Source organism: Nerophis ophidion, linkage group LG27 (genome assembly GCF_033978795.1).
Source record: "Nerophis ophidion isolate RoL-2023_Sa linkage group LG27, RoL_Noph_v1.0, whole genome shotgun sequence".
NCBI lineage: Eukaryota > Metazoa > Chordata > Actinopteri > Syngnathiformes > Syngnathidae > Nerophis > Nerophis ophidion.
In genome coordinates this window covers 1,846,281-1,861,336 of record NC_084637.1, presented here as the reverse complement: position 1 = coordinate 1,861,336, position 15,056 = coordinate 1,846,281, and the positions used below count along the sequence as shown (strand labels likewise).

Sequence of the window (15,056 nt, the reverse complement as noted above, 5' to 3'; positions counted from 1 at the left end):
ATAAAAAACAACAACAAAGTTCATCTGATCGCAATCCAAGTTTAAATTGTGTTATAAAAGCTATTATAATATTGATATAGCCATGTTGTTACTTAATATCTCAGTCACTGGCAGTGGTCTGTGGACATTATTCACTCACCATCAACCATCACAGGCATCATTAGACTGCTGGTGAGTGTTTGCTGGGGGGTCAAACTCAGATGAAGCAGCCACTGCAGAGCATGAAGGTTCATTCTTCTACTGTTAATATTGTAAACATTAAAGGAGCCATATGTAAGAATAGGGCCAGAAATGGTACTGCTGTCACGGTCAATATTCTGCAGTCCTCTCCCCCTCTCCCCGACGAGGTTTCCAGATACGCAGGCGAATCCAGCTCGATGGACTGGGCTACTCCAAGGAACTTCAAATGGCAATCGAGTTCTACGCCGCAGGTTTCTCTTGTTTATGCGTTTTGCTAAATGGTTTACTAAATAATTATTCCACATTTAACTAATGTGCGTCCATCCATCATCCATCCATCTTCTGCTTATCCGAGGTGGGGTCGCGGGGGCAGCAGCTTAAGCAGCGAAGCCCAGACTTCCCTCTTCCCAGCCACTTTGTCCAGCTCCTGCCGGGGGATCCCGAGGCGTTCCCAGGCCAGCCCGGAGACAGAATCCTCCCAACGTGTCCTGGGTCTTCCCCTTGGCCTCCTACCGGTCGGACGTGCCCGAAACACCGGGCGGCATCCTGTTCAGATGCCCGAACCACGGCTTTACTTTGAGTTCCTCCCGGATGACAGAGCTTCTCACCCTATCTCTAAGGGAGAGACCCACCAGCCGGCGGAGGAAACTCATTTGGGCCGCTTGTACCCGTGATCTTATCCTTTCTGTCATAACCCGAAGCTCATGACCATAGGTGAGGATGGGAACGTACTGTAGATTGACTGGTAAATTGGGAGCTTTGCCTTCCAGCTCAGCTCCTTCTTCACCACAATTGATCGATACAGCGTCCGCATTACTGAAGACGCCATTTAATTGTCGATTAGCCTAATGTAATTGTAAAGTTACGCAACAATATTTTGGTCGGGACTGATTGTTGGCATTACTCTGCTCAAATGTTTAGTTTGACTGCACGGACCACTATCCAAATAATTATATATAACAATATATTATAAATGGCATAGCTCTACTTTGAAGGCAAGCCAAGAGCGACAGTAAAATGACTGCCACATTTCCTTCAGCATAACCCCATGTTGCATCCAACCTGACAGACTACATTCTGGCTTTCTTACACAAGATCATAGACGATGGGACAATATAGTTTACATACCAAATGTCCATTTCCACTTATTTCAAGTAATAAGAACATTTAAATGCCACAAATGATGATTCTAAGGGCCTATTACTGATATCAGCCCTAGAAATTAGTGGTACATGTCTCTAATTATTTTTTAATTGCACTTTATCTATTTGGAAAACATAATCATGTTTGAAGCAGCTGTTAAAGATGGGAGAGCACCCCCTAGTGGTGTATTGTAACATCTCATTAATGTATTCATCAGTTTGAGAGGGGAGAGCACCCCTTAGTGGTGTATTGTATCATCTCTCATTAATGTATTCATCAGTTTGAGAGGGGAGAGCACCCCTTAGTGGTGTATTGTAACATCTCTCATTAATGTATTCATCAGTTTGAGAGGGGAGAGCACCCCCTAGTGGTGTATTGTAACATCTCATTAATGTATTCATCAGTTTGAGAGGGGAGAGCACCCCTTAGTGGTGTATTGTATCATCTCTCATTAATGTATTCATCAGTTTGAGAGGGGAGAGCACCCCTTAGTGGTGTATTGTAACATCTCTCATTAATGTATTCATCAGTTTGAGAGGGGAGAGCATCCCTTAGTGGTGTAATGTATCATCTCTCATTAATGTATTCATCAGTTTGAGAAGGGAGAGCACCCCCTAGTGGTGTATTGTAACATCTCTCAATGTATTCATCAGTTTGAGAGGGGAGAGCACCCCCTAGTGGTGTATTGTAACATCTCTCATTAATGTATTCATCAGTTTGAGAGGGGAGAGCACCCCCTAGTGGTGTATTGTAACATCTCTCATTAATGTATTCATCAGTTTGAGAAGGGAGAGCACCCCCTAGTGGTGTATTGTAACATCTCTCAATGTATTCATCAGTTTGAGAGGGGAGAGCACCCCCTAGTGGTGTAATGTATCATCTGTCATTAATGTATTCATCAGTTTGAGAGGGGAGAGCACCCCTTAGTGGTGTAATGTATCATCTCTCATTAATGTATTCATCAGTTTGAGAAGGGAGAGCACCCCCTAGTGGTGTATTGTAGCATCTCTCATTAATGTATTCATCAGTTTGAGAAGGGAGAGCACCCCCTAGTGGTGTAATGTATCATCTGTCATTAATGTATTCATCAGTTTGAGAAGGGAGAGCACCCCCTGGTGGTGTAATGTATCATCTGTCATTAATGTATTCATCAGTTTGAGAAGGGAGAGCACCCCCTAGTGGTGTATTGTAACATCTCTCATTAATGTATTCATCAGTTTGAGAGGGGAGAGCACCCCCTAGTGGTGTATTGTAACATCTCTCATTAATGTATTCATCAGTTTGAGAGGGGAGAGCACCCCCTGGTGGTGTAATGTATCATCTGTCATTCATGTATTCATCAATTTGAGAGGGGAGAGCACCCCCTGGTGGTGTAATGTAACATCTCTCATTAATGTATTCATCAGTTTGAGAGGGGAGAGCACCCCCTAGTGGTGTATTGTAACATCTCTCATTAATGTATTCATCAGTTTGAGAGGGGAGAGCACCCCCTAGTGGTGTATTGTAACATCTCTCATTAATGTATTCATCAGTTTGAGAGGGGAGAGCACCCCCTAGTGGTGTATTGTAACATCTCTCATTAATGTATTCATCAGTTTGAGAAGGGAGAGCACCCCCTGGTGGTGTAATGTATCATCTGTCATTCATGTATTCATGTGCCGGGGCCGCTGGTGTTTATGTTGATGTTCTCTCTCCCACCAATCAGAGAGCAGCAGCATCATGACAGGACGAGCAGCTTCTCCTCCGCCATGTAGATCTCGGCAGACGGCTCTCTTCCTCCTTCCTGCTCCGGAGCCTCCCCGGTGTACCATGACATCCCGGCGGCTGTGGGCGGCGGTGTGCCTCCTGCTCGCCTCCTGCCGCCTCACCCAGGCTGCCAGACACGGTAAGACCCGCTCTCCTCCTCGCACGAATTACATCATTCGGCGCCAGTAAATGTGTCGCGTTTTGAACACTCAGAGGATGAATGAGCACTTTCTTTAATCCGTTAGAGTTGTTGTGAAAGGTGGAATCAGAATTGCTGCGTTCATCACGTCCGCTGAAGCAAATGGTCCGTACATGTACGTAGCTGCTTTAATGCCGTGCTCGTGGGCACATAGGCAGGAGACGTGCAGAAGCAGGGAACATAAGTTACTATGTTATATTGATGAAAACAATCACACACAGTTTTAATTAAAAATGTCAGTTTATTCAAATACACAGCCTTTCTTTACCTGTACTTTCCCCTAACTTTTATTTAGGAGGACGGCGTACCGGACAATCAAAGGCTGTATAAATATTTATTTTCAAACAGGCTAAAACTAACCCATGTTGTAGCTCAGTGGTTCTCAACCTTTTTTCAGTGATGTACCCCCTGTCAACATGTTTTTAATTCAAGTACCCCCTAATCACAGCAAAGCGTTTTTGGTTGAAAAAAAGAGGTAAAGAAGTAAAATACAGCACTATGTCATCAGTTTCCATCCATCCATCTTCTTCCACTTATCCGAGGTCGGGTCGCGGGGGCAGCAGCCTAAGCAGGGAAGCCCAGACTTTCCTCTCCCCAGCCACTTGGTCCTGCTCTTCCCGGGGGATCCTGAGGCCTTCCCAGGCCAGCCGGGAGACATAGTCTTCCCAACGTGTCCTGGGTCTTTCCCGTGGCCTCCTACCGGTTTCTGATTTGTTAAATTGTATAACAGTGCAAAATATTGCTCATTTGTAGTGGTCTTTCTTGAACTATCTGGAAAAAAAGATATACAAATAACTAAAAACTTGTTGAAAATAAACAAGGGATTCAATTATAAATAACGATTTATCCACATAGAAGTAATCATCAACTTAAAGTGCCCTCTTTGGGGATTGTAATAGAGATCCATCTGGATTCATCAACTTACTTCTAAACATTTCTTCACAAAAAAATAAATCTTTAACATCAATATTTATGGAACATGTCCACAAAATATCTAGCTGTCAACACTGAATATTGCATTGTTGAATTTCTTTTCACAGTTTGTGAACTTACATTCATATTTTGTTGAAGTATTATTCAACAAATATAATTATAAAGTATTTTTGAATTTTTGCTATTTTTAGAATATTTAAAACAAATCTCACGTACCCCTTGGCATACCTTCAAGTACCCCCATTTGAGAACATTGTTAATAATAATAATAATAATAATAATAATAATGGATTAGCTTTATATCACACTTTTCTATTATTAGATACTCAAAGTTCTCACAGAGAAGTGAGAAGCCATCATTCATTCACACCTGGTGGTGGTGGTAAGCTACATCTGTAGCCACAGCTGCCCTGGAGTAGACTGACAGAAGCGAGGCTGCCTGTTTGCATCTGCAGCCCCTCCCCTCCAACCACCACCTATCATTCATTCACCAGTGTGAGCGGCAAAGGGTGAAGTGTCCTGCCCAAGGACACAACGGCAGCCATTTGGATGTCAATAGGTGGGAAGCGAACCTGCAACCCTCAAGTTTCTGGCACGACCGCTCTACCCACTACGCCATGCCGCCCCCTGTGGTGACAGTGGTCCTCAAACTGTGGCATGGGCTCCATCTAGTGGTATGTCAAAGAATCACTTAGACCCGGGGTGTCATGCAAAGGCAACAATTGCAGTACAAGACTGGGATCTAGAGCTGGGCTTTTAATATCTGCATATTTTTAGGCCATATTACTATACACCATATACATCTGGATATTTGCCTCAGCTTTGAATGAGCACTTGATGCATATAATTGATTGATTGAAACTTGTATTAGTAGATTGCACAGTACAGTACATATTTTGTACAGTTGACCACTAAATGGTAACACCCCAATAAGTTATGATGATTCTAAGTGTCTACATTCAAACATTCTTCTTCTTACTGCATTCATATATGCTACTTTTAAACTTTCATGCAGAGAAGGGACATCACAACTAAGTCAGTTTAGCAAAAGTGGAAATGGTTGCCTCTGCATTTTGTGGGTGTGGCACCGAACAGAGATGTTGACATGTGGAGTTTCAAGCACTCTTCATTCTCTAGCAAGTGACTTTTAGAATGATGCTACAAATTAGCAGTAATGCTACTTTTTGTAACCATGCTTTTGCCCCACACTTGACAAATTATGCTTGTCTGTTGGACATAGTCCCGCTTGAAGCCAAACCACCGCCAGACGATGGACCCCCTGCTGTTTTTATTGGGAATTAAGTCTTCCTTCATTTGTTACCAGATTGGCACCTTCTCTCTCTCGTATTACCACTCGCACCGCCGCTAACATTACCCATGCCGCTACCTCTCTGCTCCGCGAGGGCGTATACGTATGTGAGGTATGTAAGAAGGTGCGCTTGTTTTATGTCTCTGTGAGAAGGAGAGACAAGGAAGAGTGAGAAAAGGCTGCTGTGTGATGCCCGCAGCTATAAACAACTGCATGAGGACATATACTCGATGGTCACCATGGAGTCAGTTTCTATATCGCACAGAGACAAACCCGCGACATATCGCCCAGCCCTACTGGGAACACTTCAACAAATAAATAAAATAAGCAAGGACTACAATCTGTCTGTAAAAACACGATATAAGATGAAAACAGAATCATCAAAAACCTTTTCAGAAAAGAGATTGAGAAAATGAGGTGATAATTTAGGCATTTTTATTTATTTTATTTTTTTGAGGGAATCAAGATACAGATTGAAACTGTTTTTAAAAGCAAGTATATTTTGGGGAGTTTGTTTAAATTTACATTTGTGTCCTTTGAAGTTTTCAAGGCCTGACATGATGTTACACCAGATGTCTTCTGCTTTGTTTCCGACTAACATCCATCCATTTTCTACCGCTTATTCCCTTTGGGCTCGCGGGGGGCGCTGGTGCCTATCTCAGCTACAATTGGGCGGAAGGCGTTGTACACCCTGGACAATTTGCCACCTCATCACAGGGCCAACACAGATAGACAGACAACATTCACACACTAGGGAACATTTGGTGTTGCCAATCAACCTATCCCCAGGTCTTTGGAGGTGGGAGGGGCCTATCCCCAGGTGCATGTCTTTGGAGGTGGGAGGGGCCTATCCCCAGGTGCATGTCTTTGGAGGTGGGAGGGGCCTATCCCCAGGTGCATGTCTTTGAAGGTGGGAGGAGCCTATTGAAGGGGACGGCGTGGCGCAGTCGGAGAGTTGCCGTGTGCAACCCGAGGGTCCCTGGTTCAAATCCCACCTAGTACCAACCTCGTCACGTCCATTGTGTCCTGAGCAAGACACTTCACCCTTGCTCCTGATGGGTGCTGGTTGGCGCCTTGCATGGCAGCTCCCTCCATCAGTGTGTGAATGTGTGTGTGAACGGGTAAATGTGGAAGTAGTGTCAAAGCGCTTTGAGTACCTTGAAGGTAGAAAAGTGCTATACAAGTACAACCCATTTATTTAAGGTGGGAGGGGCCTACCCCTAGGTGCATGTTTTTGGAGGTGGGAGGGGCCTATTCCCAGGTGCATGTCTTTGGAGGTGGGAGGGGCCTATCCCCAGGTGCATGTCTTTGGAGGTGGGAGGTAGCCGGAGTACCAGGAGGGAACCCACGCAGTCACGGGGAGAACATGCAAACTCCACACAGAAAGATCCTGAGCCCGGGATTGAACCCAGGACTACCCAGGACATTCGTATTGGGAGGCAGACTCATTAACCCCTCCTCCACCGTGCTGCCTCAAACTAACATCCATCCATCCATCCATTTTCTACCGCTTATTCCCTTTTGGGGTCGCGGGGGGCGCTGGCGCCTATCTCAGCTACAATCGGGCGGAAGGCGGGGTTAACTCTGGACAAGTCGCCACCTCATCGCAGCTCAAACTAACATGTCAAATAAAATATCAATAAAGCAGAAATGTGTTGACAATGGTGGAAAAAAACATGATTTGAAGCAAGCATAAACATCAGCGGGCTTCACGGTGGCAGAGGGGTTAGTGCGTCTGCCTCACAATACGAAGTTCCTGCAGTCCTGGGTTCAAATCCAGGCTCGGGATCTTTCTGTGTGGAGTTTGCATGTTCTCCCCGTGAATGCGTGGGTTCCCTCCGGGTACTCCGGCTTCCTCCCACTTCCAAAGACATGCACCTGGGGATAGGTTGATTGGCAACACTAAATTGGCCCTAGTGTGTGAATGTGAGTGTGAATGTTGTCTGTCTATCTGTGTTGGCCCTGCGATGAGGTGGCGACTTGTCCAGGGTGTACCTTGCCTTCCGCCCGATTGTAGCTGAGATAGGCGCCAGCGCCCCCCGCGACCCCGAAAGGGAATAAGCGGTAGAAAATGGATGGATGGATGGATAAACATCAGCCCAGAATAACTCAACTTTGGCACATGAAAGAAGTAAATGTCGTGAAGCGAAATGTAAATAATCAGTGCTCTATCTTCAATCTATGTCTCAAAAAACCTTTGGATAGTTAAATATTGTCCATGGTGAGTTTGTTTCACCTTAAGTGGTACATATTTTCAAAATTGTGTCTTTATCAAATATTTAGTAAGAATATCATTATTGTTTTTTGCCTGGATAGAAATGATGTAATAAAATGGTTAGTGCATTTTTTGTCCAGAAGTAATAATGGATATTACAGCAAACAATGTTTAACGCTATAATAGGAATATTTTGGCAATGCTTGGTGCAATTGTTCAGAAAGAGATGGATAAAACTGAAATTTGTTGGAGTTGCTCATAATTCTACCAAATCTACAACCGACCGTGTGCTTTTCTGCATCCAACCATCATAATGCAGCCATTTGTTTCTGTGGAAAATAAAAATGTCGTATTCCACGTTGGATTGCGGTGAGGTGGCGATGTTTGAGGGTGTCCAGTGCTCACCATCAGGGGCGTGTCGAGTGAAACGTATCATGGCCTTTAAACAACATCACCATGGCAACCAGCAGCCTCTCAAAGTGTTTATGTTTGCCCAAAAGTGAGGCCTGCATGACAGTGACTCACAGCTGACGTGCCTCAGCTACGCAGACGTCCGCACTTACACCTTTGACTGAGTGCCTTCACACCTCAAACTATGGTACACTGCAAAGATTTCAATCAATCAATCAAAGTTTATTTATAGAGCCCTAAATCACCAGTGTCTCAAAGGGCTGCACAAGCCACAACCACATCCTCGGCTCAGATCCCAGATTTGTACATTCGGGAAATAAGTACACATTATATACAGTACACTTATTGAAGTGTTTGCCTGGAGACGCAGCCACTGTGCAGTGGAATCAGGATTTCAGAAACCGGCAGAATTCAACTTCCTCGCTTGGCTTTTGCAACGCTCGCTTTTGTCTCAATTCCTGCACTTCCATACTCACGCTTCTGAGTGTACACACTCAGTGCTGTATTGCGGGAAAGTTCAGTGCACTGTCAGTGCTCGCATGTTGCATTTAAAACCAACTCAGTGGCCTCAGGGTTAGAGTGTCCGCCCTGAGATGGGTAGGTTGTGAGTTCAAACCCCGGCCGAGTCATACCAAAGACTATAACAATGGGAGCCATTACCTCCCTGCTTGGCACTCAGCATCAAGGCTTGGAATTGGGGGTTTAATCACCAAAAATGATTCCCGGGCGTGTCCACCGCTGCTGCCCACTGCTCCCCTCACCTCCCATGGGGTGGAACAAGGGGATGGGTCAAATGCAGAGGACAAATCTCACCACACCTAGTGTGTGTCTGACATTCATTGCTACTTTAACTTTAATATTAAAACGGCCAAAATGGTGGTGTACAACTATCAATGGTCGCCATCTAGACTCCACAGCAGAACTGAAGGAACTACATCCTAGGTTTCAAAGTCCAGGCCCGCGGGCCAGAATGATCTATGGCCCCCGGGATGATAGTTGATTAGTATTTGATCCGGCCCACAGGCCACAGCCGCCTGTTCTGCACGCACCAATACCCTCAATCAGTGTTGCTGCTAGGAATTTTCAAGTCATAAAAATGGGGTCCCACAGTAAATTCTTGGGGTCCCACTTTTTTGTGAGGGTTTTGAAAAATAATGATCAATTTGTCAGAGATGTCCGACAATATCGGACTGCTGATATTATCAGAGGATAAATGCTTTAAAATGTAATATCGGAAATTATCGGTATCGGTTTCAAAAAGTCAAATTTAGGACTTTTTAAAACGCCGCTGTGTACACAGACGTAGGGAGAAGTCCAGAGCACCAACAAACTTTAAAGGCACTGCCTTTGCGTGCCGGCCCAATCACATAATATCTACAGCTTTTCACACACACAAGTGAATGCAAGGCATACTTTGTCAACAGCCATACAGGTCACACTGAGGGCGGCCGTATAAACAACGCCAACACTGTTACAAATATGCGCCAGACTGTGAACCCACACCAAACAAGAATGACAAACACATTTGGGCAGAACATCTGCACCGTAACACAACATAAACACAACACAACAAATACCCAGAACCACTTGCAGCACTAACCCTTTCGGGACTCTACAATAGACACTCCGCCAGCCCCGCCCACCTCAACTTCCTCATGCTCTCTCAGGGAGAACATGTCCCAAATTCCAAACTGCTGTTTTGAGGCATGTTAAAACAAATAATGCACTTTGTGACTTCAATAATAAATATGGCAGTGCCATGTTGGCATTTTGTTACATAACTTGATTTATTTTGGAACACGTTGTTACATTGTTTAATGCATCCAGCACGGCATCACAACAACATGAGGCATAATAATGTGTTCATTCCACCACTGTATATGTCGGTATCGGTTGATATCGGAATCGGTAATTAAGAGTTGGACAATATCGGATATCTGCAAAAAAGCCATTATTGGACATCTCTAAAATGTATCTCACTATTTCTATATTATGTTTTGTAAAAAGGTTGTCATAAATGTTTCTTAATTCCTAAAAAAAAAAACAATACAAATGAAACACATTTTTATGCATTTGTTAATGTATTCAGTTCTAAACATTCATTTACTTTCTTCTTTCCTTCATGGATCTAAACTTGACCGCTTTTTTTATATTTTTATTGTAATATTTTCAGAATGTGTTTGTTCTATGTTTGCCCAAAGTAAGACAAAGAAAACAATCTGAAGTTGCCTTTATTTTGTAGTTTTAATGCCATGATTCGAATAGTCCTCACATTTTCTTCCATGCGACCTCTGAGCTTCAAGGACTTGGACACTCCTCAACTAAATATTGTCCAGCGCTTGCAATTCACCATTAAAAAAGCGATAGAAGAAGAAAAAGTAAGTGGGCGAATGTTGCAATCGTCATTTGGGCCTTGAAGAACTCAGTACACACAGAATGTACACACTTCAGTGTACTTAACCAAGTTTTGAGACGCGGCCCTGCAGATATAAGAATAAGAGGACGGTTACAGTATTTTGTTCCACTTCTCTGTGAGGTTTTGGTTTCATTGTTCTCATCGATGTTGAGGTTTTAAATGGCAGGAAGCAGCCGCACGCCTTGTTGACTGAAAGATCTTGATGGTGGGAGTGTGGCGCTGAGCGGTCCATTAGAGGAGGAGGCAGTGTGTGTGTGTGTGTGTGTGTGTGTGTGTGTGTGTGTTACACAACGATGACGCTAACACAGCCATGCAGTCACAGAAACGGCGCTGAAGTCCAAAGGTCAGGTGCAGTGCTGAGGCAACGAGGCTTGTAACCTTGTCGCTCGGCAACATCACCATCGCCATCCCGCCTCCTACGCAGCATCCTCAGCTTCTCATCACAATGTAAAAGTATTACCAACAAGTCGGCTCTTCAGAGGCTGTTGGTAAAATCCCTCGAAGTTATCGCACGAGAGATCTTTGACGGTATCAGCTTTAAATCTTGTCGAGCTGTAGAAAGAGGAGATATTGGAACCAACATGGCGGGAGGGAGGAGGAGGTGTAGGTGCGTGGGTGGGTGGAGAGGAGATAATTCATCCTGCAGAAGCATTCCCATCTTACATTCAGCCATTCCTCCAGTCATGACGTCGGTGTGACGCCTGCTGAGCAACAGGATTCCTTATAAATCATCTGGGAGATATTGTTTCATTTTTTTCAGCTTTCCCCGTCAGTCCACATTAGTCACGTCAAGGTGTAAATCACAATGATTTACACCTGAATATTCAGAAAAAGCTTGCAGTTTGCCACTTTGCTGGATTATGAAAGGTCAATGACAAGACATGGATTAGCATGGAGCTCACGTAACACATCGGCTGGGTCTCAAACAGAGTAGCACTCAGAAACAGAATCAGAATAGTTTTTATTGCCACGTTTGAGAACGGGTTCACAAACTAGGAATTTGACTTGGTGCAATGGTGCAACATAAAACACAGAATAGGTCATAAAATGAGCTGTAACTGAGCTTGTTATTGTTCATGTGTCTGATGGCCGAGGGGAAAAAACTGTTCAGGTGGCGGGAGGTGTGAGTCCGGATGGACCGTAGTCTCCTGCCTGAGGGGAGAGGGGAGAATAGTTTGTGTCCAGGGTGAGAAGAGTCAGCTGTGATCCTGGTCCTGGAGGAGAACTGGTCCTGGAGGGATGGGAGTTTGCAGCCAATCACCTTCTCAGCCGCACGTACCATGCGCTGCAGTCCATGCTTGTCCCGGACTGTGGAGGAGGTGGGGATGGACTCGATGATGGCTGAGTAGAACTGCACCAGTATCTCGGTCGGCACCTTAAGTTTCCTCAGCTGCCGCAGGAAGTACATCCTCTGCTGGGCCTTCTCGATGAGGGAGCTGATGTCGGCTCCCACTTGAGGTCCTGGGTGATGGTGGTGCCCAAGAAACGGAAGGAGTCCACAATGGGTGGGACAATCAATCAGGGGAGAGGGGGGATGGTGGGGCTGGGACTTTCCTGAAGTCCAAGATCATCTCCACTGTGTTCTGGGCATTCAGCTCCAGGTTGTTGAGGCTGGCCCAGGATGCCAGCCGGTCCACCTCTCTCCTGTAGGCGGACTCATCGCCATCCAAGCTCAACTTGGATGGCAAGGTAGTGTCGTCCACAGACTTCAGCAGCTTTACCGACTGGTGACTGGAGGTGCAGCAGTTTGGATCCAGGGAGAAAGTACACAGCCCTGAGGAGTACCAGTGTTCGTGGTTCCACTGTCCGAGACAATCTTCCCCAGCCACACGTGCTGTCTTCGGTCCGTCAGGAAGTCATTGATCCAACTGCAGAGGGAGTCAGGCCCACTGAGATGGTAGAGCTCAGTACATGTGTCTGTCAGTGGGACCGCTAGGAAGGGACTTCCACATCTGGCAGACATTTCACAGGATGCAAGCGTGGAGGTTTTAACTGAGTTTGAATTATCATATTTTTTTATCGAAGGTTCTCTCTCAGAATGTGACTTTTCAGTCACATCCGTATCCTCTCTCCACCTCTGCTCCCGGCCGCTTACTGTTAAAGACAACAGATGATTAGATTAACACGTCCCACCTGTGAAATCTAATCACCTGCCAGCTGTGTCTCGCCGTCAGCACCTGCTCCGCCCCTGCCCGATGGTGCTCATCCTCAGCACCCTGGACAGCGGCGGTGACTTTTGCTGACTGCACCTTCCTCCACAGAAGCATTACATGCTTTGAAAGGGAATTTTGTGTCCTTGCCTCTACCTTTTTTACATTGTTGAAATCAAATGTTAGCAAAGCCCGAACAACCACCTCTGTGTTTCGCAAAATGTGCGTAAGTGAAGAAGGAAATTGCCGTGAGGCACCGCACATTTCCATGTTTTTTAATACATTTCCATTTTTACGTGAAAAAATAGGCCTCTGGTGTGTGTGTGTTATGTTAAGAAAGTGAGATACGATGCATACCCTCTTTTAATTCTTTATTTCAAATATGGACAACACATATTAACGAACATATGAATAAAATAATGTAAATTGTCAGGAGTCCCCAGACAGGTGGTTGTGTACATTCTAGGGTTGCACAGTATAGAACCGCGATACTAATGAATAATTTTTGGTACGATACCGTTTCTGAAGCATACCAGTCCTGCACCCCCCCACGCCCGCCTCAAAGTCACGTGGTGACACTGCTGGATTGACGAGCAGAGGAGCATGTTGGTCAGCGCACACACACAGAGTACTTACAAGCAGAGACAGCGAGGCAAATGTTGCTTTTTTTCTTAATTCTGTAAAAATTGCTACGCCTGGAGTTTTGCTAATGCTTGTGACGATCATTTAGTGCAGTGGTTCTCAACCTTTTTTCAGTGATGTACCCTCTGTGAACATGTTTTTAATTCAAGTACCCCCTAATCAGAGCAAAGCATTTTTGGTTGAAAAAAAGAGATAAAGAAGTAAAATACAGCACTATTTCATCAGTTTCTGATTTATTAAATTGTATAACAGTGCAAAAATATTGCTCATTCGTAGTGGTCTTTCTTCAACTATTCGGAAAAAAAGATATAAAAATAACTTACATTTTGTTGAAAAATAAACAAGTGATTCAATTATAACGAAAGATTTCTCCACATAGAAGTAATCATCAACTTGAAGTGCCCTCTTTGGGGATTGTAATAGAGATTCATCTGGATTCATCAACTTACTTCTAAACTAGGGATGCACCGAAATTAAAATTTGTAGCCGAAGCCAAATAAAATTTAAACGCTTGGCCGAAGGCCGAATAATGAATAATGAATGCAGTTTTTCACAATTTTTCTAATATTGCATAAATAGCCTACAATAAATATTTAGACATGTTTTTCAAATAAAGTATTTTTTTATTGAATATTGACATTTTTTTTAATATTCCAGTAGTCTTTGTTTTTCAAAAAAAGCACAGTTTTTCATTTATATTAGGCCTTCAAACAAAACATGCATTCCCGAAAAAAATTAAGTGCATTAAAGTGGATAAACCCACAACAAATGAATTATTGTCCTTTTGGCAAAAGTCTGCTTAGCCACAGTAGATATGCTAATAATGTAAACAGAAGGTTCAAGTAAATCTCAATAAGTGTGTGCTTGTAACCTCATACACTTATACAGGTAGCCTACACAACAGGCTAATAATGTAAACAGAAGGCTCAAGTAAATCTCAATAAGTGTGTGCTTGTAACCTCATACACTTATACAGGTACACAACATATCCCAACGTCACTGCACGTTGGCTGATTGCGTCACCGCGTCAAAAAATTGCGTCACACGCCACTATTAGGCCTTGTTTTTAACTCATTCCACCGAATATATTCGGTTACCGATTAATCGGTGCATCCCTATTCTAAACATTTCTTCACAAGAAAATAAATCTTTAACATCAATATTTATGGAACATGTCCACAACAATCTAGCTGTCAACACTGAATATTGCGTTGTTGCATTTCTTTTCACAGTTTATGAACTTACATTTGTTGAAGTATTATGCAATAAATATATTTATGAAGGAGTTTTGAATTGTTGCTATTTTTAGAATATTTTAAAAAGATCTCCCTTGGCATAACTTCAAGTACCCCCAGGGGTACGCGTACCCCCATTTGAGAACCACTAAATTAGAGCTCTGAAAAAGATAACACTTAACATTTGAAAAGACTGTTTGTGTCCAGTCTGCATGTGTGTCACCATGGCAAGGTTGTGTGTGTATGCACGCTACAACAGCGTCTTCTTCCCGGCTGGATGTTGATAGTCATCCGGAGATGCTTGTTATTACAACCCAAATGGTGTTATTTGTGATCTTAAGAATTGTGTTGAGTACAAATGTTTGTGAAGCTCAGAGGAGCTTGCTAGACAACAGTGAGTTGTCCTCACATGTGCACGTGCACAAGTCAGAGAGCGACAGTTAGCTCACAGTTTGGTATTAACTGTCAAAATAATCA

The 15,056-nt window shown here is 43.9% G+C and overlaps 1 protein-coding gene across 3 annotated transcripts in view; it reads left to right on the top strand.

The window, feature by feature from the left end:
* The first annotated feature begins 3,028 nt into the window (after positions 1-3,028).
* LOC133544228 (receptor-type tyrosine-protein phosphatase-like N) overlaps positions 3,029-15,056 on the top strand; it is a 34,888-nt gene continuing 22,860 nt past the window's right edge. For all 3 annotated transcript variants that reach the window (XM_061889372.1, XM_061889373.1, XM_061889371.1), the window contains exon 1: positions 3,029-3,208. In XM_061889372.1, coding sequence (XP_061745356.1) covers positions 3,043-3,208 — 166 coding nt within the window. In that variant the 5' untranslated portion in view covers positions 3,029-3,042. The remainder of the gene's footprint in view (positions 3,209-15,056) is intronic.